At 36.7% G+C, this 26,122-nt stretch overlaps 1 protein-coding gene across 1 annotated transcript in view; it reads right to left on the reverse strand.

The window, feature by feature from the left end:
* The window catches only part of CFTR (CF transmembrane conductance regulator), an 88,769-nt gene that overhangs the window by 15,485 nt on the left and 47,162 nt on the right, over nt 1-26,122 (reverse strand). The window contains exons 15-23 of the mRNA XM_062599118.1: nt 25,540-25,668; nt 22,875-22,912; nt 21,670-21,923; nt 20,539-20,618; nt 16,002-16,152; nt 14,685-14,912; nt 12,268-12,368; nt 3,026-3,268; nt 569-724 (exon numbers count right to left, since the gene is read on the reverse strand). Coding sequence (XP_062455102.1) covers nt 569-724; nt 3,026-3,268; nt 12,268-12,368; nt 14,685-14,912; nt 16,002-16,152; nt 20,539-20,618; nt 21,670-21,923; nt 22,875-22,912; nt 25,540-25,668 — 1,380 coding nt within the window. The remainder of the gene's footprint in view (nt 1-568; nt 725-3,025; nt 3,269-12,267; nt 12,369-14,684; nt 14,913-16,001; nt 16,153-20,538; nt 20,619-21,669; nt 21,924-22,874; nt 22,913-25,539; nt 25,669-26,122) is intronic.

A 26,122-nucleotide genomic window follows, 5' to 3' on the forward strand; every position in this document is an offset into this window, starting at 1 on the left:
TCCCCTTATATTAGGAGTGCTGTAAGCATAAATAACATGAACTGCTCCCTTAGACGTGCATCATGACAGAATAATGAGAGGTGACAGATAAAAAAGTGAGGCTTTCAGGTTGCTGATCATCTAATGATGCAGTAAAATAAGAGAAAGGCAGTAGTTCAGCTGCTGGCCTGACAAGGAGAATAGGCAGTATATAGAATTTACCTGTTAACCATAAGATGTTATTTATGGCTTTCGGAAACAGTAGGTTAGAACACCTCTGATTGCTTGTCTAGAGGCAAAAGGATAAGGAGGCTACGAATACTTTCATTTGAGTGTGCTGCACCTTCCCAGTTCTAGAAGAGTTCTTTTGTATGAAAGTGGCAGAGAAAGTCTCAAAAGGTAAAGTTCAGGGCAAACAATCACATTCTTCCACTCCTTTTCTTCACAAAATCTTTACCTTTTGTTTCTGTTTCTCAGCTTTAAACAACTAACTTTAAGCTTATCAGTAACTGTGTGCATATGTATATTCAACAAGCTAAAATAAAGGCACACAATCGTCTTTTTGCTGCCAGTGCAATATTCTCATTACCTGAGGAATTACTCCAAATGCCTTTCTCCATTGCTGCACACTGACTGTGTTCCATGAGACTCCGTCAATCTGGATATCCCCTTCTGTATTCAGCAATCTTAAAAAGGCGAAGAGTAAAGTGCTTTTCCCTGAACCAGTTCTTCCTAAAAGGCCCACCTGCAATGCAAATTAATAAAAGCAAACCCTTATTACTGTGCACATATTAACCACAGACCAAGGCGGCAGTCCTTAGATCTTAGCAGTGAAGAGCTATCCAAATGGATCTCAACAGGATAGTGTATGTCATTCATTTGGGAATAATAAAGGCCTACAGCAGAGGTTGAAGGAAACATTCGGTCAGACTCTTCTTTGTTTTGTTAGTGCAAATTCTAAGAATTAACCAATAAAAAAATCTTTTACTCTATGTTTTGCTGAAGGACAGAAATTTGCTTATATATTACTTTGTAATGGATTAGCCTAGCTCTCTGCACCTCTCTTCCCCCCACCTTTTTTTTTCTGTGAAGTCTCTCCTTCAGCAAAAGCACATCCAACTGATAGAAAAAAAGTAGAAGGAAAAGTAGTGTACTTTAATCACACTACTGACCTACTCAGGTTCCATATGATTCAAAATAGAGGGCCCAACTCTGATCAGACAATGAACTTATACTGGGGTAACTTGGGCCTGGGACAATGGGCTAAGAGCACACTGTGCCTTTGTCCACCCTTGGCCAGCAATGCAAATCCACAACCTGCTCAGCTGGTGCTGCTGAATTGCAAGCTCTGCCCTTCCTTACGTAAAAGGTGGAAAGAAACATAATTTGCCTTTTTTCCTAAATGTTGCATTTCCCTTGTGGAATTACACTTATCTATCATTCAAACAGGCAACACCTGCAGTAACCACTGACAAATACTGAGATGCACTAATGGTTTTTTCAGTAGCATAATTTTACACAGGTAATGCTGTTCCAGCCCAGTTCCACGGGCTGTTTTTGTCAGAGTGACAGTATAAACATGTAAGCGAAGTGTGTGATTCTTCCTGTTGCCAGGAATCCCCTTCTGTAACACTGCCACAGGCCACCAAATGAGAAGGGCAAAAGCCTACATTGTGTTGCACAGACCCTCTCAGTAGGTAAGAGCTCTTCTCTCTCATGATTGGTTAACACTTGCCTTCTTATGGGGAAGAGACAAATCCTCTTCACTTAAACAGTTTGCTCTCCTTCTGGAAACATTACCCGTGAGTACAGGGTTCATTACTGACATTGGATCAAATTTCTAAATCATAATGATTGTAAAAAGAATCTTTGTTTTAATTGCTCTGCCACCCTCTCCATACAGCACAATAGAATCTTTGATTTCAATACCCCATGGCTTCAACAGATTTTCCAGGAAGTACATGAATCAGACTGCAGTGGCACCATATCTCCACACTTCCGGAATCACAAGTACCTCTCTTACAAAGGCAGAGCAATTTCAGGGTGGTGCTACAGGAAGTCAGAGACCTCTGCTTTCAAATTTTAGTGCTCTCAGGCTTAGTAGATGAAACACCTAGTTCACGTAAACCAATATAGATCCATTACATCTGCCACAGACTAGTGCTGTTCAAACTAAGAATGGCCTCATGGCAAAGGAAGGAAATTGTCACTGAACCTGTGTTCTCATCTAGGAGAGAAAGTTAAAATTGCCTTCCTCTTCATCTGTAAGGCTTCAGCTCAGGAAATCATGTAAATCTTTCATTCCACCCAATGAGGATGATACTTCAGCATGAACAGCAAAGTGTTAATGATGTGTCTAATTGCTATCCTGAAAATAAACTTTTTCCTGACTGTGACCCCAAACATGCATAAAGATTAATTAAAGGTTTGTAAATCTTTTAAAGAATAGAACTATTTATTATTTATTATATAATAATTTGGTATAATGTACAGCACTCATTAAACAGGTGAGACAGAACCTCTACTCCTCTGACCGCTGGAGCTACTGATGCATTACCCTTGGCACATTAGTCTGTATTCTTTTGTGCCCTATTCCACCTGGGTCAGTCTGCCCCTACGATCTGTGTTCACTAGCAAACTTCCCTCTCCACAGGAGCAGAAGGCAGCCAACTGCATGCACAGGAATAGGACTCGGCAAACTGTTGCATATATATTTTATCAGAATATTCTGCTACTCACACCCAGGAAAAGTCCTCAGCATGTTTAGTTATCCTAGAAATTTTAAGACTAGCTACAACTATGCTAGATTTTCATCTTTTTTTGTTAGCAGCTGATAGTCCTACAGATGAGTTCTTATTAAAAAGAGATATAAAACATTTCTGTTCCATGGATGATTTAGATAATTACTTTGTTTTGCGGCAATTTCATATTTTCATTTACAAAAAACTTAACAAACTCAACCTAATTTTTAGTCAATTAATAGGTTTATAATGACACTTCTAGAATTAATGGAAGTCAGATCAAACACAAGAAGATAGTGTCTCACCCTCTGCCCTGAACTTATTGAAAAGGAAACATTTTCTAATACAGCAGCTCCTCCTTCAATGTATTTGGCTGCAAGGTCCGTCACAGTCATTTGGCCTCCAGATGGCCAGTTCTTCTCTTCTTTTGCATGCTTGTTTTCAATTATAAAGGCATCTGAAAGCTGGTCATCCTTCTGTGGCTTCATGTTTTTCATCTCTTCTGTTGGCATGTCAATGAATTTAAATATTCGGCTGACAGACCGCATCTAAGAATAAACAAACAGTGTTCTAATTGCACCTAATACTTAGCTATTAAAACAAACAATATCAAATTATTCCTAATTCTTAGCCAGAACAGTAACTCTCTTATCTGTGTAAGTTATACTGTGATATATTTTTCAAAGCTAGGATACTTTTTGTATTAAGCTCTTGATTTTTTCTGTTGTAGTACTAACATTGGCCAAATGTGTTTAAATATTCCACTTGCTTCTTTTTTCAAACGGACACAATAGGTCTTTTTAGCTTTTCTAATGTATTTTGAAAACTGTAAAAGAATTGCATCTATAAATACAAAATATCATCACAAAAAAAAAAACAATCTTGGAGGTTGCCCAACATGAAAATTGAATTTTGTTGAGTAATGATTAATTTCCAACAATCAGCAGAATGAGTGGAATTTGAAAGCTGCAAAATCTTAGCATCAAGTATGGAGGAAAAATCATTAGACATTCACATCTGAGTATTTATGAAAAAATTCTATTGTTTTGTACTAAAAAAGTTTAGGAAGCTTCATTACATTTAATTTTATATCTGTAATTATACATATTAGTTGAAGCAATCAAGTATTGTGATTCATGGACTTGAGACAGAAGTTGAAGTGCACTAGTAGCAGTCTCAGTGAACTATCAAATGAACATGGGATTAGAAGAGACTTTCTGGGTCAGTCATATCATATAATCTTTTCATAAATGGATTAAGCACCAATTAATGAATAGCTCCTGAATTAAAGAGCATATCCTCTCCTTCATCAGAACTTCACTGCTCAGGTGGTTAGGAAACAATTTTTTGGTCTATGTACAATTTTGTTCTTGAGCCTTTATTAATTTAAAATTTTAGATAGTTCTTTTCCCTAGCTATTTCCCCCATTCACTCAAGGAGGGCCATCTTAGTTTTATTCAGCCTTCGTTCTCCAGGACTAGAAAAAATCCAAGTTTAAGACTTAACATAAGTTCTCTCTTCTTCAAACATCCCTGTTTGAATTAATATTTGCTGAATGATAAGAATGTCTACAGCGTTCTGGATGAAGTTTTAGAGGGACATTGTACAAAGGCATTGATATTTTCCTATCTTTTTTAGGAGTATCTTGATTAACACTCCTAGGGTCATATATTTTTTTCTTCACAGTCCCACTTATAGTAATCTTGTGATCAAGCAGTGATCAGCAAGGTTCCCCTCCTTAATGGCCCTTTCTAACTGAGGAGATAGTTACTTACACCAGAAGTTATTCTTAGTGGTTCCTAAGCTTGGTTATTGAATTCTATTTTATATTTATTATTTGAGGTCACCTAATAGTTTTCATCTCTCAGTGTCCTTTAGGCTGACATTGCCCATCAGGTTTGTGTCTTTGGCAGATTTCTTCAACACAATTTTTTTCTTTGTTGGCAGCATTAAAAAAAGATTTAAATGAGATCAGTCAGAAATCTAACCTTTGTTGAGTAGACCCCCTATAGCTTAATATTTACAACTTATTGTCAATCCTTTTTATCCAACTCATTAACTCTATATTTCTTGTAATAATCCTGATCTCCTTCATTTATATAGTTTCTAAAAAAAAAAAGCCATAGCCAGTGCTTTGATGATGACAGATGAGATCTACATTACTTTTGTCTAGAAAATAATTTATCAACAATTATCAGGTTTGTCTGATACAACCCTAATTTCAGTAAACCTGAGTTTATTCATTCTGTAGGTACTGTCTGACTTTTTCATCAAAATAGTTTCTAAAGACTGTTGCCATCAGATTAACAAGCTGACAGTGCCATGGATGATTTCTGATTTCCCCACCTTAACCAAAGTAACATTTGCTCTTCTTATTTTCTGTGCCACCACTGCCAACTCGGTAAGTTTATTTAAAGTTGCTGTTTCCAGATTTCCAGTTTCTCATTCAATTTATTCAGACCTCTGGGATGGAGATTTCTAGTAGCACCCAGTTTGAGTGCATTAGTTACGCCTTAAACTGAAATGCCCAACTGCAGAGCCAAGTTACCTTTGAAAAGAAGACTCTGAATGTGCTAGATGAGCAGATAGTGAGGTGAACTGAAAACCAGCTGAACAGCAGAGGTCAGGAAGTTGTGATCAGTGGTTCTAAGCCTAGGTCTGTAGCTAGTGGTGTTTCCCAAGGGTCAATACTGGGTCCAGTCCTGTTCAACTTATTCATCAATGACCTGGATGAAGGGACAGAGTGCACCCTGAACAGGTTTGCTGATGATATAAAATTGGATGGAGGGGCTGAGACACCAGAGGGCTGTACTGCCATTCAGAGGGACCTTTACAGGCTGGAGAGCTGAGGCAGAGAGAAACCTCAGGAAGTTCAACAAAGGGAAGTGCAGAGTCCTACACCTAGGGAAGAATAATCCCATGCACCAGTTCAGGATGGCAGCAGAACTGGGAAGCAGCTTTGCAGGGAAGAACATGGGAGTCCTGGGGAATGACCTGTTGACTATAAGCCAGCAATGTGCCCTTGTGGCCTAGAAGGCCAATGGCATTCTGGGTTGCATTACGAAGACCACTGACAGCAGGTGGAGGGAGGTGATCCTTCCCCTCTACTCAGCAATGGTGAGGCCACATCTGGAATGGTGTGTCCAGTTCTGGGCTCCTCAGTATAAGAGAGATAGGGAGCTACTGGAGAGAGTCAGTGAAGCGCTACAAAGATGATAAAGGGACCAGAGCATCTCTCAAATGACGAAAGGCTGAGAGAGCTGGGAGTGTTTAGCCTAGAGAAGAGGAGACTGATGGGGGATCTTATCAAGATGTATAAATCAAATGCGTATAAAAAGGGAGGATGTAAAAGAGGATGGGGCCAGACTCTTTTCAGTGGTGCCCAGTGACAGAACACGAGGCAACGGGCACAAATTGAAACACAGGAAGTTCTGTCTGAGCCTAAGGAAAAACATTTTTACTGTGAAGGTGATTGAGTGCTGGAACAGGTTGCCCAGAGAGGCTGTGGAGTCTCCATCCTTGGAGATATTTAAAAAGGACCTGGGCAACTTGCTCTAGAAGAGCATGCTTGAGTAGGGCAGTTGGACTTGATGATCTTTAAAAGTCCCTTCTAACCTCAACTGTTTGGTGATTCTGTCATTCTGTGATTTTAGGTGGACTGAGTCACTGGTGATACCTGTATCTCTCCACTGACTATACAGGAAGTATACAGAGATCACAGTCCTAACTAACTGAGGTATTTCAAGTACATGCCTACAGCTAGGCTGCTTTCTGCATTTAATTCCCACCTCAAATATTACAAATCCTATTTCTCCCTTCCTTTCAACTCCCCAGGTTAAACATTGTCTTTTTACTGAAAAGAGAGATCATGTATTTATCTAGAATTTGGGCCATTACTTACTGTCTTTCCATTCCATCCTCAGTGCAAAAGAGCTGTACCTCCTCTGTTTCTCACATTACTTCATAACTGAAGAGCCTTGTATTCCTGTCTTTGCAAGTCTAACTCTTGAGAATTTTGTCAATTCTCACTTCTCTTTATGCTTCTTGACCTCCAAAACACAGCTTGCTTTGGCTAACCTAATCCACTTTGCAAAGGCTGTCATTTCCTAGTATCTTTTTGGAGAATGTTATTGATCTCAGTAGACCCAGAGTCTCCAAAATTTCCTACTATTTTGTCACAGCTATTCAGGAAACAAATTTCAAAAACTTGCTGAAAGAAGATGCAAACTTCCTCCAAGTTCAGGTTCCTGAGTGCCTTAGTTCATCTAACTTAAATAACTAAATTCTTGATTTTACCAAAATTTGCCTTTTGAAAATAACAAGAGTAAATTATAAGATAATGTAAATTTTTATTGGTCAATGCTTATTTAGGAAAACAAACAAACAAATAAATGTTAGTTATTTCATCCAGGAATATCTGGACCTTAATGGCATTTGTACTCCTGTTGATATTCCCAGTATTGTATCTCTCTTTAATGACATTATGGAAATCCCTTTGTACATCTTTGCCCTTGTTAAACTGGTTTTGTATTCCCTCCGCAAACTAATTCTACCTGATATATGATGATTCCTTCCAGCTCCTTAATCCACACTGAAATGTTGTTAGGTGGATTTTCCACGTGGAAGCAAATGCATATAATACAAGGGAATAATGAGATACTTGTTTACATCTCTGAGCATCTTGAAAAAAAAATGTGACAGAAGTTTTGAAGGGCATGCTAGCACCCAAGCCAATTGGTTTCAATTGCAACCAGTTTGTTGCAATTTCCATCTTAACACTGTGCATGGTGGAAGGGCATGGTCATTATTATATTGATATATGAATGTCATCTCATTTTGGTGATACAAACAGGAAGTTCTTGGACAAGACTGACAACTTTCTTCCTGTCTGACTGCTTTTTAATAAGTCCCCACAATGAATACCAGGCATTTATTTTAACTAGTGTTTGATACTACTTTTTGTTTTCAGAAATCTTGTCTTTTTGGAAGTACCATGGCTTCAGAAATGAAGGTCTTTCTAGGCTTTTCCAGAGCAGTGAGCTTTTGTACAAGAAGGAAGCCCCTACAAGTGCCCAGGGGATCCTACCTTTATGTACTGGCTAAAATCTGCTAGAAAGCCATCTGGTCAAAGGGCCTTGCCTAATAACAGGTAATTTCATCTCTATTTTCCAGGCATCACCACAGATTGATCAGTCACATCACGTATGCCGACTTCTTAGACAGTGTAATACTTTAAATCAATTAAGCATTATGTTTTCCTGGCTCTGTAATCTGCCTTATGATTTTGATCTGGGCAGAATGACGCCTAAATGTCAGTAACACTTTACAAAAATATCCATTCTTCCTTTTGCAGAAAGAAATCTTCTGTCATTCATAATGACAGGTATAGTGTAGTTGACAGCAAGACTTTTATCTATTATTCCCATCAATTTACCCGCTATATTCACATTCTCTAACTAATGCTTTAGAATAAAGTATATTTACTACTTTCAGCTAAAAATGTCTAGAGCATAATACACTATTTTTAGCCTTGCCTAATTGTATTTTACTAAGATTTTAATAACATTACCAATTCTTTATTTTAGTTCCTTATTTAATATCCCTTAAACTCTTCTTAATGTTGGATGAGAATTAGTAATATAATTATGCAATATATATTTCCAGAAGTAGAAGAACTAATTCTTTTACAGCTCATCTAATACAATTAATCTCATAAGGTCCCATGTTTTTCTGCTGGAAAGAGAGCAGTTACCCTCTCAAGACCAGCCTCACATAGTATTCAATGGCAACACTGCAAGACAACATCTCCTCGAAAACACACTGCAACTGAGAAATGCTATGAGAGATTGGTCCTATGGCTTATGTTGTAAAAAATCTCTTTGCAGTTAGTCGCTGTGAAAACAGGAAATGCAGGAAGACCATATATTTTTATTGAAATTTCAAATCTTATGGGATACTCTTCTTTCAAAGAAGAGTGCTTATGAGATACTCTTCTTCCACATTGCAAAAATGTAGTATTTGGTTCTACCAGATTTTTATTGATTCTATTCCCTTCAGATGACCAACACCTGTTTACAAGAATTGTTATTCTGATGCAGATTTTATTCTCAACTATTTAGGGTAGTTAAAATTTGTAAATTAAATGTTCTCAGGTTTTCTGCTGACAGTAGTAAAAGATATATTATAATCATTTCCTAGTTAAAGAAAATAATTGAATAGGTTAAATGAGAAATAGCAAGGAAATATAAAAGCATGAAGCCCAACTGTAACAGCACCATTATCTTTCACAACCTTAATGTTTTTCTTTGGTCCTCTCTCCACATGTATTACTTTAATCCTTCAGCATCACTGATGTACAGGGTGGGGCACTGTGAGGTTTTGCAAGAGTGTTTTTAATCTCTCTTATGGGGATTCTTTTTATATCTCCTTACATAAGTAATCTTGGCAACTGCAAAAGTGTGGCAATTTCTTGTTCCTTGATAAAAGGAATTGTCCTTCCCAGTTTAAGTGCTGCTACTGCAGGATACACAACAGTGAAGGAAGAGGTTATAAAGCATTAGAACAGTCCACTGGGACCAGTGCAATGCTTATCTGTGAAGGCAGCACTTACTGGAAAACTTATTTTCTATTTCCTTGTGGAACAAAAGAATTAAAAATATTACAAGATTGCCTAGTGGAATGAGAAAAAGATTGAAAACCAGGTAAAGGGGTATTAGCATAAATGATCAAAGTAAGAAGATAAATCTAGCCTAACTGATAGCTTTAAATAAAACAATGGATAGCTGTCAGAGTGACCACATATGTTTAAAAAAATAGCAGAGCAGATAAAGTATCAACACTGTAGAGAATGAAATGCCAGAACCATTATGGGGTATTTAAAAAGACAATGGGGATTTTTCAGTTAAAGCCAAATAAAGTTCAGCAGAATTTGCTACAGAGAAAAGAATATCTGCGTATGCAGAGACTAAATCCTACCTGGAAATCCCCAGACTGCTTCAGTGAGTATGCTAGCATCACAGAAGGCTCAAGAAGGAGATAGGAATATATCAAATTTGCCACCGGACTATCTGTTTGGCTAATATTTTTTCTAGTACACGCTTTCCTTCTTCATATCATCCTGTTTCCTTATTCTCCTACCTTCCTGTCCTATTGTTGCACTTATTTCACTAATGTCCCTTATCTTGCATATCTTATAAAAGAGCTAAGTATGAGCTGAACGTTATATGCCAGTTTCAACAGATGTACCCCTAGCAGTGGGCTTCCTCCACTTGCAGAAGACCCCGGTTTATCTGACAAGACAAGAACTGTCACAACTACATTATATACTCAGGCATGCCTGTATGCATGGATTCCACAGTTGCTCTAGGAAGGGCAACGGTGATGTCATCTAGAGTGGTGTGTACATATCTGTGACTTTCCTCATTCCAGTTCTAGCCAGTCTGGTGTTACGGGGAGTTTCAAAGTATCCCTTGAGAGAAAAAGTGAGTATAATCAAATAGAGTATCTTCAGAGCACTAAATCAGGCACACAGGCAGGCTTTTGCAGGATATCTTGAACCAAATGATTGCAGAAGTCTTTAAATAGGGAAGTGCTAAATGTAGAGAGTAGAAAGAGTAGGAAATAATACATCCGCATCACCCAGTGAAGTAGTTTCATTATCCTGAAGCTATGATGCCATTATTATTTGCTTGCACACAGAAAAAGCTTTTGAATGTCAGGAAAACAATCCTGCCAGGAACATCTTTTAGCTTGGCATCTGGGACACCTAAAAATACAAAGGTGGAAGTAATCCACTGATGAAAGAAGTCCAGAGTATCCAGCTATAAACTGATGCACTTCAGAAGACTGTCATTAACAGAGCCAGTGCTCCAGTGCAGTATTATTTTTTTAATAGAGAAAAGTGCTTACAAACCTCTAAAGCAATTTGAGACTTTTTTTCCCGCAGGGGAGGGGGTGTTACTTCCCAATTGTAACTAACAGATGACATTTTAACGTAAGTGCATTTTAAGAAAGTGGAAGCTTTTTACTAAAACTCTAGTGTATCAAACACCCTCTGAATGTCGTATTTTCCGTTGCCTTTGTGAAAAACGTTCAGTTTGGATTAAGCAGTATAATATGTGACTATGACTCTCATACAAATTTTTATGTTTAGAATGATCACATTATGACTTGTAAGGCTAAGATAAAGTCCACAAATGAGAGTTGACTGGATATTGTTGTCACTTTATGCCTTATCAATGACATACTTCATATCAGTCAAAGAACTGCAGTTCTGCATGTTTTGCATCCCCTTTACAAAGTGCTTATCCTTCAAGACGTGCTGTTCTAGTAAGCAGAGAAAGAATCATCATAAAACAATTGGTGGATAGGGAAAAAATGTGTCCCTGAATGGTAGTCAGTTTTCTGGACTATCACCCATACATGTAAACAAAAGATTAGATATTGCAAGTGGTTAATTCCCAATTTTGGGGCTCTTAAGAATTTCCTTCAGGATAAGGGTAGTTGAATCATTTATTTAAAAAATATATGGTTAGCTGGCGAATATTCTGTCACCATATTCTCTAATTTCATTTTAAACAACAACTCATTTCAGTAAATCAGGATCTAATAGTCTCTAAGATCTGCTCTAAGAGCTATTTGTTTTCCAATGCTCATGCTGAAATGGTTGACTGGAGAAGCTAACTTAGGATTCAGAGATGGTATGGCTGGATGTGGAAGATCTACTCATAAAACATTTTTCTTAGATGTAATTGCTTTACATGACTCCTGTATTTTGTGATAAGAATGACATCCAAAATGAATCCTACAATGCCTAAAGTGTAAGAAACAAGTAGCTAGTATACTTCAAAATAATACATCAAACTTTCTTTCATACATTTAAGCTGAAACATGATGAAAACTACAAGAAATCTATTCTTTCATAAGGTTCTTGTCTGCGTTTCCAATCTCAACAGATAATGATGAATCAATCTTGCAGAATATTCTGTCTGAAAGCCCACAGTCAAACTAAATAACTAAATAAACATATTAAAAAGGTGTGCTAGTACAACTTCAAAGTCCTATTTTAGAAGTTATTTTATATTTCAGAGGTTACTTTACACAAAACCAAAAGAGACCCCCAAGGAAGTGTAGGAAAGATTTTTAAATCACTACTGATTTTGCATGGAAGGAGCTCTCATACCTCCATTATGATTTGCTGTGTAAAGCCCCAAAATAGATCAAGAAATATCTGGATAAATATGTAACTATAACAAAACAAATCCAAGCCTTTTATAAGCTTTTCCATCACTGGTACACATGCAGTTGGAAACCTCACATGCCTTCCCCTGTTCTAATCCAAGAGAACTTTTGATCACAGAAAAATTCATTTTCTGCAGCAGCAAAGCCTGCAGGTTGCTGTGAAATGTGTAAGGGGAACTTTTATGACATGTCTAGTTCATATGAAGATATGTCAAGTCTGAGAATAACTCATAAAGCACTCATTATCAACAAAATAAGGCAATTCTTCAAAACAAGCAGGGCATAGTACAGCACATTTTATGCTTACCAGACTGTCCACATCTATGCTTGAGTTTACTGTCCATTGCAAGGTTCCCATGATGTTCATGGCTAAAGTAAGAATAATGCCAGCCTTACTTGGTCCATCACCTGTGGAGAGAAAAACACATTCTATTTATACTCAGATAGACATCAGAAAATTAGACTGTGTATCGTAAGATATATATTCAAATAAAAGCCTTTCTCTTCTTGCATTTCATAACAGAAACATGAACTGCATGATTATATAAATGAGTGAGCTTAATCATTTGGGACTAGATTTACTAAAAACTCAATCTTGCTTTGGTGGAGGGAGAAATTAAATCTTGGTACCCTAGTTGTGAATAGAATTGAGCCTTCAAAATTGTGATTTTTAATTGTGATTTAGCACTGGATCAGGTTGCCCAGAGAGGCTGTGGAGTCTCCTCCTCTGGAGATATTCAAGGCCCGCCTGGATGCAATCCTGTCTAACATGTTCTAGGTGACCCTGCTTGAGCAGGGAGGTTGGACTAGATGATCTTCAGAGGTCCCTCCCAACCTTACCAATTCTGTGATGCTATGATTTCAATTTCCTCTGTCCACCACATGTGAATCTATAAAGTGACTCCTGTATGCCAACCTCATATTGAAAGAAGGAAAGGGTTTCTTCAAATAAAACACCACTTCTAACAACTTTAAAATTCAAACTACTTGATTCAGTTTACATTTTCATCTCATGGCCAAATAGAGGACACATTCTCTTACTGTTTCACAAAGATGCAGATATAATTCTTTTGCTCTTTTGCTTAATTCATTTTCTTCAGCATGCATGGGATTCTCCTGTATCTTTATGAATTCATATGAAACAATACAAGCATTATAAACTACAGCACAGTTGTTTTTTTTAATATGAATACTGTTAAATGGAATAGAGAATTTAAAACAAATACTCTTCTATGATTTCTTTGTTTCTTCGATGGTTTCCTTCAACAAACTGGCATTTATTTTGCTAATAGACACCTTATCAAACTAATTATAGAACTAAATAATAAAAGCAAATCTTTCCTCCTGAAAGCTAACCAATTAAGAAAATTGATTTAGTGTTGCTCCAAGTACTAATTACCTGTAATAGCGAAATTAACAATGGTGACAGCTTTTCATAAATAAAACATCCAGGAAAAAAAATGCAAGAAACAGCCAATTTTACTTAAAAACAACAAAAAATGAAACAAACAAACAAAAACCTTTTAAGTCCACAAGGTAAGAAATGAAAAGGAGGGAAATATTGTTTTCCTATGAGTATTATGTTAAAAGCCTCCTGGATAACAGAAATACTGTAGGTAAGTATTTTCAGATAGAGGTATTTGTATGTTTTCTTCTTTTTAAGAGCAGGGAAAGCTCCTTATAAGGGAAATAGAGGATAAAATTTCATACACAATCAAATATTTGATGAAATGTACACTTTAATATTAATTATTTTTCAACACTGAAGTATGATCAAATGAGATCTGAATAATATTAGAAGCAAAAACGTCATTCAAAAAACCAGCAAATTTTTGTTCATCCATTATCATAGTCCAGATTTCATCCAGATCCTGCATATTAGATTCTGTGTAAAACTTGGGAGAGGGAGAATAATGCTTAAGAATCAGAATCAAAAAATATTCATCACAAAATCTTATTGAATGTATTATAAGTTATTTATAACTCAATCTGTTGAGTTTTTCTACAGAACTCAATTATTTCAACATCTAGAAAGAAAAAGAAGCGGAGAGCTTTTGGAGCGTTCACCTCCTATTCTCTGCTTGTTAGTCTGGCTAAGCCTGGTCATCCAGGGGCAGCATAAGATATGCAGCATTTCTCATTGGTGTACTGGGTTTACTAGGACTGGTGAGCTATTTTTAAAGGCTATTTTGAGTTGCAAAATTTCACATCAGATCACAGATCAGTGGGTTGGGAATTAGAAAACTGGATGACTATTTCGGCCATTGATGTGGCCTTAAAAGATAATAAAACTTTCCATGTCTTACTCAGCCATTTGAAAAATGAGAACAACGTACCTCTACTTACCCAAAGCTTTGAGCTATTCAGATGATAATCCCCTATCCAAACTTTTCAGTACACTGACACAGTTACGTTAATATGGTTTATATACCACAAGCTTACTTTTTTGCAGGAAAGACAGTCAAGAGAAGGAAAGTTGTGGCTTCTCAAATATGTTGATATTATTTTCAAATCAATCCCCTCAATTAGTCTTCTACAAGACTAGAATAGTGGTTTTATTTCTATTTTAATTAATTTATATTTTCTATTATATGACATACTTAAATCACTGACTCCTATGTTTGCTATATTGTACAACACTTTATTCCCCTCAGAAGTTTCTAAACCTGAGCTGTTAAAGGGAAGCAAAACTTCCATTTTACTATTCCAGTAAAGTTAATGTACCTGTAGTTATGATAGAGATGAATGTCACAGCAATAAAGAAAACTACAAAAATAATTTCTATCCTCATCTGGAACCAACGCAGTGTTGACAGGTAGAGGAACCAGTTTGCTGTATGTAGGTTCAGGGCTTTGTGAAATAAGGTTTCAAAATATGGCTGTCGCCCAAAAGCTCGCAGTGTCCACAGCCCTTTTAAGCTTGTAACAAGATGAGTGAATATTGGACTCCGAGCTGTAAAGTATTTAAATCAAAAATATTATAAACATGCATAAGCAAATACCTGTGGTATAACACAAATACACAGCCCTATAATTATTGGCATTGGTTTAACTTCTGCACACTGTTGGAGTACATGACTGAAATAATCCTAGCACAAGATACACAATAACAGTGTTTGCCTGAATGGGTTGAAATTCCATTCAGCATGGAAATTCCATTCAGACAGTAGGTGATCACTTTAATTCTTCACAGTTAGCATGTTACTTGTGGAAACTCCTCATCTGCTTAGCATGTGACAAGAAAAAGAATGAATTCCTAATATTCTGAGAACTCCACTGAGCAAAGTATTTTATCACAGATAGAGCACTCTTAGTGGCTTTGGACTCCACTGTACTGACAAAATAATTTTAAGTAGATCTTGCATTACATTAAAAGTGGTAAACCAATGCTGGATCCCCAGGAACATCAAATAAATTTAGATTTAGATCTTAAGAACTTTAAAATTATGCTCTAAGTAAAAGAGGTGATCATCAGTGTTTAAGATTCATGACCGACTGGCTGAGGATCTGCCAGTTTATTGAAAAGTCAGACCAGAGTGGCTGATCTGCAAAAGCATACTTCAAATTCAATTGGATTTTCCATTTTATTTGGAATATGTTAATTTTTTGACAGGTAGAGAGGAAGGAAATTTATTCAAATAACTTTTTTTGAAATGAGATTTCTTTGTAATCAAAACGGAAACTGATAGCCGTTCTAAATTTTTCACATAAAGAAACAAACTTGTGGGGCACGTACCAAGTCTGACCACAATTTTTCAAGTTTATTCTCATGAAAACTGCATGTCAGGACTTTATTTGTTTTCAGCTGCACTAGTGATAATGCCCAACTTTTTGAATAGGTCTTCTCCATTGCACTTTGGTAGCAGACCACTCAGTATTGGCTGGATCAGTAACAGTATTGTTTTTTAAGAGATCCGTGTGTTCTGCTCCCAGAGACAAAGGACACTTTGCAAGAGAAAAGGCAAAGAAGAGGTGGAAGGGTGAATCACTTCTCAATTGATTTGTTGTGGATTTAGAAGTCTACCAATTTTGCTGCTCATACCTTCAGATTCCAGTTGTTTCAGCTGCTGAGAAGTGTGGAGGAAGTATGCCCTTAACAGAATAAAGGCTCCTATCACAGGCACTGATGCCAGGAAGATGTAGGGTTCTAATATTGAGACTACTGTTATAGCGCCAATCACAATGAGTATTAACTGCAGAATGAAAGAAAAATACTATTGATATAGTAAACTTGTCATTTTATAGATTAGAGATTGGTGATGAATCTCTTTCCTGTGGCAATTATGTATTGTTTAAAAAAAAATATAAAGTGCTAACCTAACTAGGATTTGCAGCTGAGAACAAACCTCCATGGGAAGATCATCAATAACTGAGACCAGATCCATAACTTACAGGAATGGCTGCCATATTTTCTAATACGAGGAATAAGTTTTCCCTATTACAACTAGTATTATAGGCTTCAATGAAAAAATGGCAGCTAGGCACTCACTTTCCAGTTAAAATTGTATGTAACATGCTTTCCATCTCTATAGCCACATACCAAACCTAGTGGTGCTGTCCTTGTCTTGTCTGGACTGAGGTGTGCTAGCTAGCCTGAAACTAGGTGTCAGTCTCCTGCAGATTCTGGGCCAATCAGTAGATCATTCTGAGGGGCAGAAAAAAATGGGAGATTGCACATCACCAGTTCTTCAAGGAACTATAATTTACAAATGAGACTAGCACTCCTAGTAGGTGTTCACTCATCAGATCACAGGAGATAAGTCCTGAAAGGACTTGTGGCAGAAGAAATTTTTAGGAGAAAAAAAAAAAAGGTGTTTTATAGTCACAGAAGTTGAAACAAAACCATTCGAGGTTTAAGCTATTTAAACCAGCCAGAACCTACAGCCATTACCATAAGACTTCATCCTCGGTAGCTATAGACAGTTTTAGACAAATCAGGCCTTGGTCTTTACTTCAGAAGTGCCTTAAGCACTTAGTCTGTTTCTGTCTCATACTTAAATCTGATGAAGATCAAATAGATCAGTGTATGCAGAATAGCAAAGCTCTGCTTTGTACCAGTGTCACCTTTCACACTGAAAAACTATTTCAAAATAAAAATTCATCAGCTGCAATTGCAAATAGACAACCGGGAAGAAACTTGCTGTTGGTGCTTTTACTATTATTTTTACATGATTTCAAGGAAAGATTTATATCCAATATTCCAAGTCCAATGTCTTTCACCAACATAACTGTGTTCCAGGTTTCTATCTTTCATTTTCCTTAGAATCTAATCAACACAATGGTACCACTAAAGTTTATGAAAAAATCTACTGTATCAACTGAGCTAGTCAAAAAAAATCTTTAATTGTTTTTCCATTTTAAAAAAAAAGAAGGCTGACACAAAAGGGTTATAATTGTGTAGGCTGTATAGAACTGGTCTGCAGCAATGTAGGCATGGATTTGTGTTTGCTCATTATTTCAAAATGCAGAATTTAGTACCTCTTATATCTGTAATTGTTAAGAAGAAAATGAGCTATTCAAATGATATTTAGCCAAATTATACAGCTCACAGGTTACTTGAGCTCATACAGTCACACAGCGACTGATTTAATTCCTGTTTCCATCATTTACTCAAATTTTGCAAATGCCACCATGATGCCATATTATTTTCACTACTGCTCCAACAGTTACTTCAATAAAAAGTTGAAATGTGAGACTTGTGTTCTCTGGCAAATTCTGAACACAAAATAAGCATACAGTCAAGTGGAAGATGACACTTACTTTAAAAAGACAGAAACAAAAATCAACACACAAGCCAGCTACATTGGTATACATTCAAGGAATGCCAGCAGAGACGTAATGCAGCCCAATTATGGGCCAGGAATGAAGGTAGTATCAAAGCAGAATGAGGAGACAAATTCTAGTGCTTCTTGTGTGCCTCCCTTTTGGAAAGAGCAGTCCAAGGTAGCTCCAGCAATTCAGCAAGGATTCAGGGTAGTGTTGATTACAGCAGTGGCTCTAGTTAACCAGTGGTTGTTTATCACTCATGGAAAACTTGGTCGCAACCATAGGTATAAATGTCCAGTGCCTTCACTAAGACCTTTTAGATGGGACTGCATTTAACACTACAGGCTAGCAATGTTTGGTAGAAGTATCTCACATGATGGATTTCCAAAAAATAATGATCCCACTGTCAGCGCTGATAGAAGTCAGAGGGATTTAAATACTAGTTGCAATGGTAAGTAATCATTAGCAGCCTGTAATTCATATCCAAGATGTATGGAAGCTGGTCAGATGGCTGTCAGAAAACACTGAAGATGCTATCTATTGCCACTGATGTGAGGATTATACCTTTTCTTCTTTCATGGGCAACTGAGTATATCTCCAGTGACTTGAAAGTAACCCTGGATTCTTTCATCCTGGGACCTCAGTAATGCTGGATGAAGAGCCCTGCTCTGTAAAAGAGAAGGCCCTATAGTATGTCTGCTACCCATGAAAGCCCTAAGGAAAAATGTTTCATGGTATCAACAGCTGCAGTAGTGGAGGAGGCAGTGTCCCTATACATAAGGCAGTCAGCTGATCCACATAGAAGAGTGAAGGAGAACTAACTCTCAAATTTTGTGTCAAATTCTTGGGAAAATATCAGAAGTCATTTGCATATCACAAAGACAGGACAAGAGGCAATGGGCAGAAATTGAAGCACAGGAAGTTCTGCCTGAACGTGAGGGGGAATTTCTTCAGTGTGAGAGTGACAGAGCACTGGAACAGGTTGCCCAGAGAGGCTGTGGAGTCTCCTCCTCTGGAGATATTCAAGGCCTGCCTGGATGCAATCCTGTCTAACACGTTCTAGGTGACCCTGCTTGAGCAGGGAGGTTGGACTAGATGATCTTCAGAGGTCCCTTCCAACCTTACTGATTCTATGATTCTATGATTCTAAGACAAACTTGCTTTTTCTTCTCCAACGTGGCTTGGCAGTTAGCAAACATAAAGTGAAGACTAGCAGTGACCAAGTCTCCCTCCCAAATAGATTTGGATTTGGGCATCCCAGTACTTTTAGAAGTTAGCATTTTTTGTGCATCTCTGCACTTGGGGATGAATAACCTCATGCATCAGTACAGGCTTGCGGCCAACCCACTGGCAAGCAGCTTTGCAGAGAAGGACCTGGTGGTCCTGGTGGACAACAGATTGAATATAAGCCAGCAATGCACCTTTGTGGCAAAGGTGGCCAACAGCCTCCTGAGCCACATTAGGAGAAGTGTCATGAACAGGAAAGTGATCCTCCCCCTCTCATCAGCACTGGTGAGAACACCTCTGGAGTGCTGTGCCCAGTCCTAGGCTCATAAGGTAGACGTGGACATATCGGAGCAAGTCCAGTGAAGAGCCATGAAATTGATTAAGGATTTGGAGCATCTGACCTATGTGGAGAGGCTGTGAGAGCTGGGATTGTTTAGTCTGGAAAAGAGAAGGCTGAAGAGGATCTTATCAATGTTTAGAAATTCCGGGGGTGGGGAGAGAGCCTAAGAAAATGGATCTAAACTCTTCTCAGTGGTGCCAAGTGACAGCACAAGATGCAACAGGCACAAATTGAAATACAAGAAATTATATTTTAACATAAGAGAAATATTTTTACTGTGAGGGTAGTGAAACACAGGAACAGGCTGCCCAGAGAGACTGTGGATTCTTCATCTTTGGAGATACTCAAAACCCAACTGAACATGGTGCTGACCAACCTACTTTAGTTGACCCTGCATTGAGCTAGGGGTTTGGAAAGGTCCCAGGTCCGAAGTCCAGAGGTCCCTTCCAATCTCAACCATTTTGTGATTCTGTAATAATCAGCGCAGAAGGAGAAAGCTGTATGTATAACTTCTCTGTATCTTTCAGACGAAGATACCCTTGCTTATTTGCAGTTTTCATGGAAGTCTGAAGCTGCCAAACAAGTCTGAATGTATAGTGAATTGGGAGAAATGACTTCTGAGGGCATGACTGGTGAAAAGTGTTCAAGACAATGGGGTGGTTCAATGCTTTTCTCTAGAAGAACCTAGAAAGATTCGGCAGTTTATCATGTATTTTGAATATATTCAACAAAAGATAAGAAGGAAATGAAGAGTGATGCTAGCAGATGGGGAATGGAGGAGGTTAAGGAGGTAAAGTCAAGAAAATGATGAATGCAATGGATAGCATGAAATCACCATGAACAGCATGAAAAAATATGCATCTTGAGCCAAAGTAACTGAAAGAAATTAAGGAATGACCTTTATATCTTTGAAATTGAGTGTGGGCAGCAGCAAGGTGTACTTGTGCTGTATAGCACAATTCTTTCAGGGCAAAAATGTTTCTGAGCCTGAATATTTAAAGGGTTTTGCACAAACAGTGGAGATGATAGACATATGGACAAGTACTCAAAAAAGCAGCAATGATGAAGTTGACTAACAAAATAATCAGCCATGTAAACAGATATATTGATTTACAAAAGAAAGAGAATGTTGGGATGTAATTCCAGTTGTTAACTCTTTTATTAATACAATTTCTTTCCTATGATGTATGGCCAAAACTTTATAGTGGTATAAGACAATAAAATCATAAACTTTAATTTTACAAACCTGAACAAAGTCAAATATTGTAAGCGGAAGTAAGTCATCCAGTATTGCTATATCTTTTGAGAATCTGTTAAGTATACCACCTACAGATTAAGAAACAAACAAAAAAATGTAAAGCAAATATTTTAGCACATGCAACTCCTACATTTGTTTGCTTTATCAAAAATAAAGCTTTTTTTCTGAATACAAAATATTAAAAATAAATGCATCAATTCTAGTACAAGCAATTCCATTACAGTTTAATGGAGCTAAAGTTTCATTCATCATGAAGAAATTTGGCTCCGTAACTTCTGCTTTAGCTTGGAATCTCACAGAAACTCCAGGAAAATATAATAAAAACAAAGAAACATAATTAAACAGGAGAAAAACAGAGGCATGAGGAATCAGTTCTGTATCCTTTATGCAGCAGGCTTTGTTGATACCCTGATAATTTGCATATCTGCGTATGTATGTTTGCATGCCAGCTTCTTAACTTCTAAGCAAAGCTATTGTATTAATCATTAAATAACAACATAATTAGGAATATAATGGGGAAATCAAGTAAAACACCCTATGGTATATTTTCATTTACCAGTGTCTCCTGCAATCTAGTATGCACCGGTAAATAGGGTATGGGATAGACATCTCATACACAGTGGGAAATTGAACTTGTATCACCAGTTATACAATGAACTCGATATCAACTTCAGAGTCAGATATGAATACGAGTACCATTATTCACACTGACATTTTATGCCACTTCAATAGGACTTCTCATAAGGCACTGTTTATCATTCATATCTTTCTCTGTCACTCACCATGTAGCTGACTATATCTTTTCTATTGTACTTTTATATGAATTCTATTCATTAAAACCTTCTCTGGTTTTATTGCCTGAAACAATTAACAATTTTCTCTTTTTACTCCAACGTAGAAAGAGATATTTCAAAATCAATGCTGACAACTGAAATATGTCCTATTTAAAGTGCAATCAAAGCTTATTAAAAGATTCACAAATTACTTTATGTAGCAAACTTTTAACATTTGACTTGACTGAAATGTAAAATGGAAAACAATGGTATCCTTTAACAGAATGAAAATTGTTTAATTAAAATAAAACCCATACATGAATCAATCAGTTCCCTTCTCAGTTACCTGCTTTCAAAGAGTTGAACGTTGACATAGGTGCATGAAGAACTGCGTGCAACATCTTTTGATGAAGAGTTTTAGACACTGTTATAAGAGTATGCACAAGGGGCAAACCTCTGAAGATACCCATGGCTAGCAGGGTATCTGCCACTCCCACATAAATGTAAAAGATGTAGTAGGTGCTAGTGTCAGTGATGATCACAGGAGGTTTGTCAGAGGTAGCATTTTCTGATTGTGTTGTATTTGCTTCTGAAGTTGAGCTGTGTGATAGAAGTTAAAAATAAATATTTTACCTGAAATCATGAGTTTGTTTCTGTCATTTTCTCTCTAAACAAATAGTACAGCAATATTTATTTGTCATAAAAATATAATAATGATGGAAAACATATTTTTCCAATAATTTATGAAATATTGCCCTTCATTTATGAAGTGTAAATTATTAATTATCCCATGTGCCAATAAGGCAGAGTAACTCTCTGTGTGTTCAGGTGCCAAGGCAATATATAGCCAAAAACCATCTTAGATTGTGTTCCCCAAACTGCTGTGTTAAAAAGAAGTGATTTATTAACTAAGTAAAATGCTTCAGATGTAATATAAAAACCAAAGATCTATTCTAAGGGAAAGTAACATAAATTCCTCCAAATTTGCATCACTCTGCTTCCTATGCTCATACCTATAGACTTAGTGTTGCAGGACTAGAGCAAGGATCACAAGCATTACCCAAGAAAAGGCCACACTGCTTCTCAGTATGGTTTAACATTCATCTGCTTGATCCTGTGACTTTTGGGAATTTTTCAAAGGTGAACAGAGGAAATAATTATATAATGGAGACTTACAGAAACTGTTCACCTAAAATGTTCCTAAGCAAACGTCTCGCTTTTCCTCTATGAAAGCCAGTGGTGAACGGCAATGTATTCACAAATATCAGGTCCACACACCTCTAGAGTGAGCTGACTCAGGCTGTGTCTCATCTGCATTGTTATGTACTCAGCAATATGGCACAAACCGTTTGACTGTTAGCACTTAAAGAAGTACCAGTTTAAGATGATCATCTACATCAGGTAGTCAGATCATCCTCTATGAACCATTTCACCAAATCTAATCTAGTGCCTATCCATATAGACTTCTGGCAGAACTTACTTAGATATTTATAGTAAAAAATCAATATAAAGGAATCCCCAGTCCCACAATAAATCACCATCAATACTTACTTTTTAATAAAGAATAACCCAACAAGAGAAGCAGCTACCTATGGCCAGAGAACACAGAGTTATTGTCTTGTCATATTATGTTCTTTTACTCACTTTTCTTCTTTCTCTGACTTCGTAATTGTTTGTAGAGAGAGCATTATAAATGGATGGAAGTCAAACTTCCCTGAAGCAAAATCCTTCCACACAAACCATTTAGTGCATCCCACCAGGAAAGCTACATTTAGACTTTTATTACAATTAGGACCTGAAGTGCCAAAATATTCTTTTATTGTTTTTTTCTGTACTATTAACAAAGGCTTGCTAATGCATTCTCAATGACAAGGCATATTCACTGTATATTTTAACATACTTTAAGTTTAAAATATTAATATTTCTTGATAGCTCTAAAGGAGCAAATCTATTTCTCAGTATCTTCAAAGGCAGCTATTCAGATAGGAATATCAAACATTAAACATCATTATTCTTGCATTGCTATTCTTGCTAACTGATAACTACTTTTGAGACATCTGATCTTATTGGCTCCTTGTTTTGTGTAATTCTCCACAAAATCTATTTTCATATTTTCAATGTGAATATTTTTAATGCTTTTTACTGGGAGATGCCTCAATGTCCAGCAGATGCTTCCATACCACCTCTTGTCAGTCCTCTGAGTCTTAGAGTAAATAATTCAAGGTTGATTGTCATACTTTAACTTTTAGCATTTGCAAGGATCAAGTTTCCCTCATAATAATCTTTCTATGTGTCCCAGCAGAATTCTGTTCTGATCTTGACTCCTCACAGCAGAGGACTATTTTTTTCAGCTGAGAAGACGAAGGTAGACTATTCTGAGATAGTGTAAGTTCACAAAGCATTTCTACATGTTTCTATTCATAACTGTTCTTACAGTTCAGCAACCCTAGGCTTTGTATACTGCATCTAAAAAACATAGGTTTGAGCTGCTTAAGCCAGGTATACACAGGTACCACTAATATAGGTGTGCCCTATTTATGGTGGTCTGTGTAAACTCAGCTTGGAACCTAGGATATAAGACAATTCATTCTAAATCTAAAATAGCATCTTTAGTGTCTTCCATAATAGTTCCATCCAGCTCTGAAGAGTATCAAACTCTATTTTCAGCTTTACTTGTCTCTGCTCTCTCAGGTTAATACATGACCATCAGTCATTATCTCTCTTCATTATCAAAGATACTTTGTCTGAGATTTCATCTCCTCCACAAGGGTTTACTAGAGGCTAGAGGGCCTATGCTATAACCGAGTAACTTCCACCTCATGAATAACTTCCAGTACACTCCCTTATCAGTGGGCTTTTGCTTAAGCAGTAGTTTCAGTGGATATTTTAATTTAAATGGATATATTATTTGTTCTAAGTTTTTTTCTTAAATTACAAGATGACTTTTTTGATTATTTAAGAGTTTTAATCTAATTTGAAGTCAAAAATGAATTTTAGAAATGTGCATTGGATATGAGAGGATAAATCTGACGCATCTCTAAGGTAAAATTCCTTTTTATCTACGGCTCACCTTTAGCTTTACTGTTGTAGGTTTTCTTCAGTCATTTTCCATTACCATGAAAACAAAACTGATGTGATAACAACAGCTATACATTTAAATGCCCTGGAGGTAGTTTAAAATTTGGGGATCTCAGATGAGATCCACGCTCTATTCCTGGACCAGAAGAACTAATTTAAGTCTGCCTCAACATAATGTTAATGTAAATTTCGAATATCATCAGTCATAGTTTTCTGCAGGTTTGTGATACTAGAAGTTGAATGCCACCAGAGAGCTGTTAAAAATCGTTAACTGTCACTGACACAATCATCCAGAAACTAGCCCTAATCCATTCCTAATAAAATCTTCTATTTTTTCAATTTATGTTGAAAAATATCAAGAGAAATTAGTACTAAATTTTGGAAATTGACATCTGACCATAGTCTCATTCACCTCCAAGTCACCTCTGTAACATGCTCCATCTCTCATAAAAAAAATCTGATTTAGGAAATTAATTATAAAAGAGGCCACTATAAGATGATACAGATATGTTAAAACTCTTTCCTAATTTGAGAGACAAGATGAAAAAGCAGGCAACGTCTGTTATAAGAAGAACAGATCAGGCAGATGTTCTTCAGTAAATTTCTAACAGCCTTTCCACTGTACTTAAAAAGTCTTCTCTGCATGTTGCAGTAACATCCCATACATCTTTAGGCAGCTCTCTGCCTAAGTCCCCTCTATTTTATCACTAGGAGGAAAGCTAATAATGCATTTTTAAGCAGTTCTCCAGGATTTATACCTGTGTTTTTCAAAAATTTTCTAGTAATAATCTCCCAAGTCTTTGCAAAGATATCTTTTACCAGAAAATGGAAGATAATTTACCTGTAAGCTAGAGACCTGTGTAGGGACTTATTTAAGGTACCACACAGCAGAAAATAACTAAGGTAATCTGAGACAGTGGGTCTTCTGTTGCCACGCACTACTCACTGTTTTTGGTAAGCAATGCTAAGTTAGACAATATTAGACAATAAAAAATTAGTATCTCAATATCATTTAACCAGTCAGCAATACATACGTGGAATGTCTTGATGCTATATGCTTTTATACTTTCATCACAAACAACATAGTTTGAATAAATACTGTTTGTAGTAAAATGACATCAGGAATGGATATTCTTACCTCAATTAAGAAGATAGCTACACACAGAATTAGTACAAAAATCAAGTTTTTGTGGATGGTAATGTATCTGAAATATGTGTTCCATGTAGTAACAGTACCCATGCTTTCAGTATCATCTGTAAAACATTCCTGCCAAAGAATTGATATCAACATAATTAGAACTGCAGTAATGTCTATATATGAGAATTTTTGATACCTGAATACCATCATTCCTTTGTTAACTCGTTCCAAATAACAGAACCACAGCTTTCAGGCTAGTTGATAATGGCTGGAAAGGAAGATAGCGACTAGTTGAGTCGTTTTTGTTATAAGGACACTGTTTAGGGATGACCTGAGTTTTTCACACAGCTCTGCATGTAACAATCAAAATTTGTCCAACATTACTAATGTTCAGTCCTGTTTACTTAAGATCTATTTTCTTTCAATGCAGATTATTAATGTGTTGTTAGAGTTAACTCATAAATACTCGAGGAATTTTTATTCTATTTAGATCAATAAAGCAAAAGAAAAGATGGTGAGTGCTTTAGCAAATTTGGGGTTTAAATATTTGTTCTACATTTCTCCTTTCCATGTAGAAAACTGC

This window comes from Rhea pennata, chromosome 1 (genome assembly GCF_028389875.1).
Source record: "Rhea pennata isolate bPtePen1 chromosome 1, bPtePen1.pri, whole genome shotgun sequence".
In the NCBI taxonomy this organism is placed as follows: Eukaryota; Metazoa; Chordata; class Aves; order Rheiformes; family Rheidae; genus Rhea; species Rhea pennata.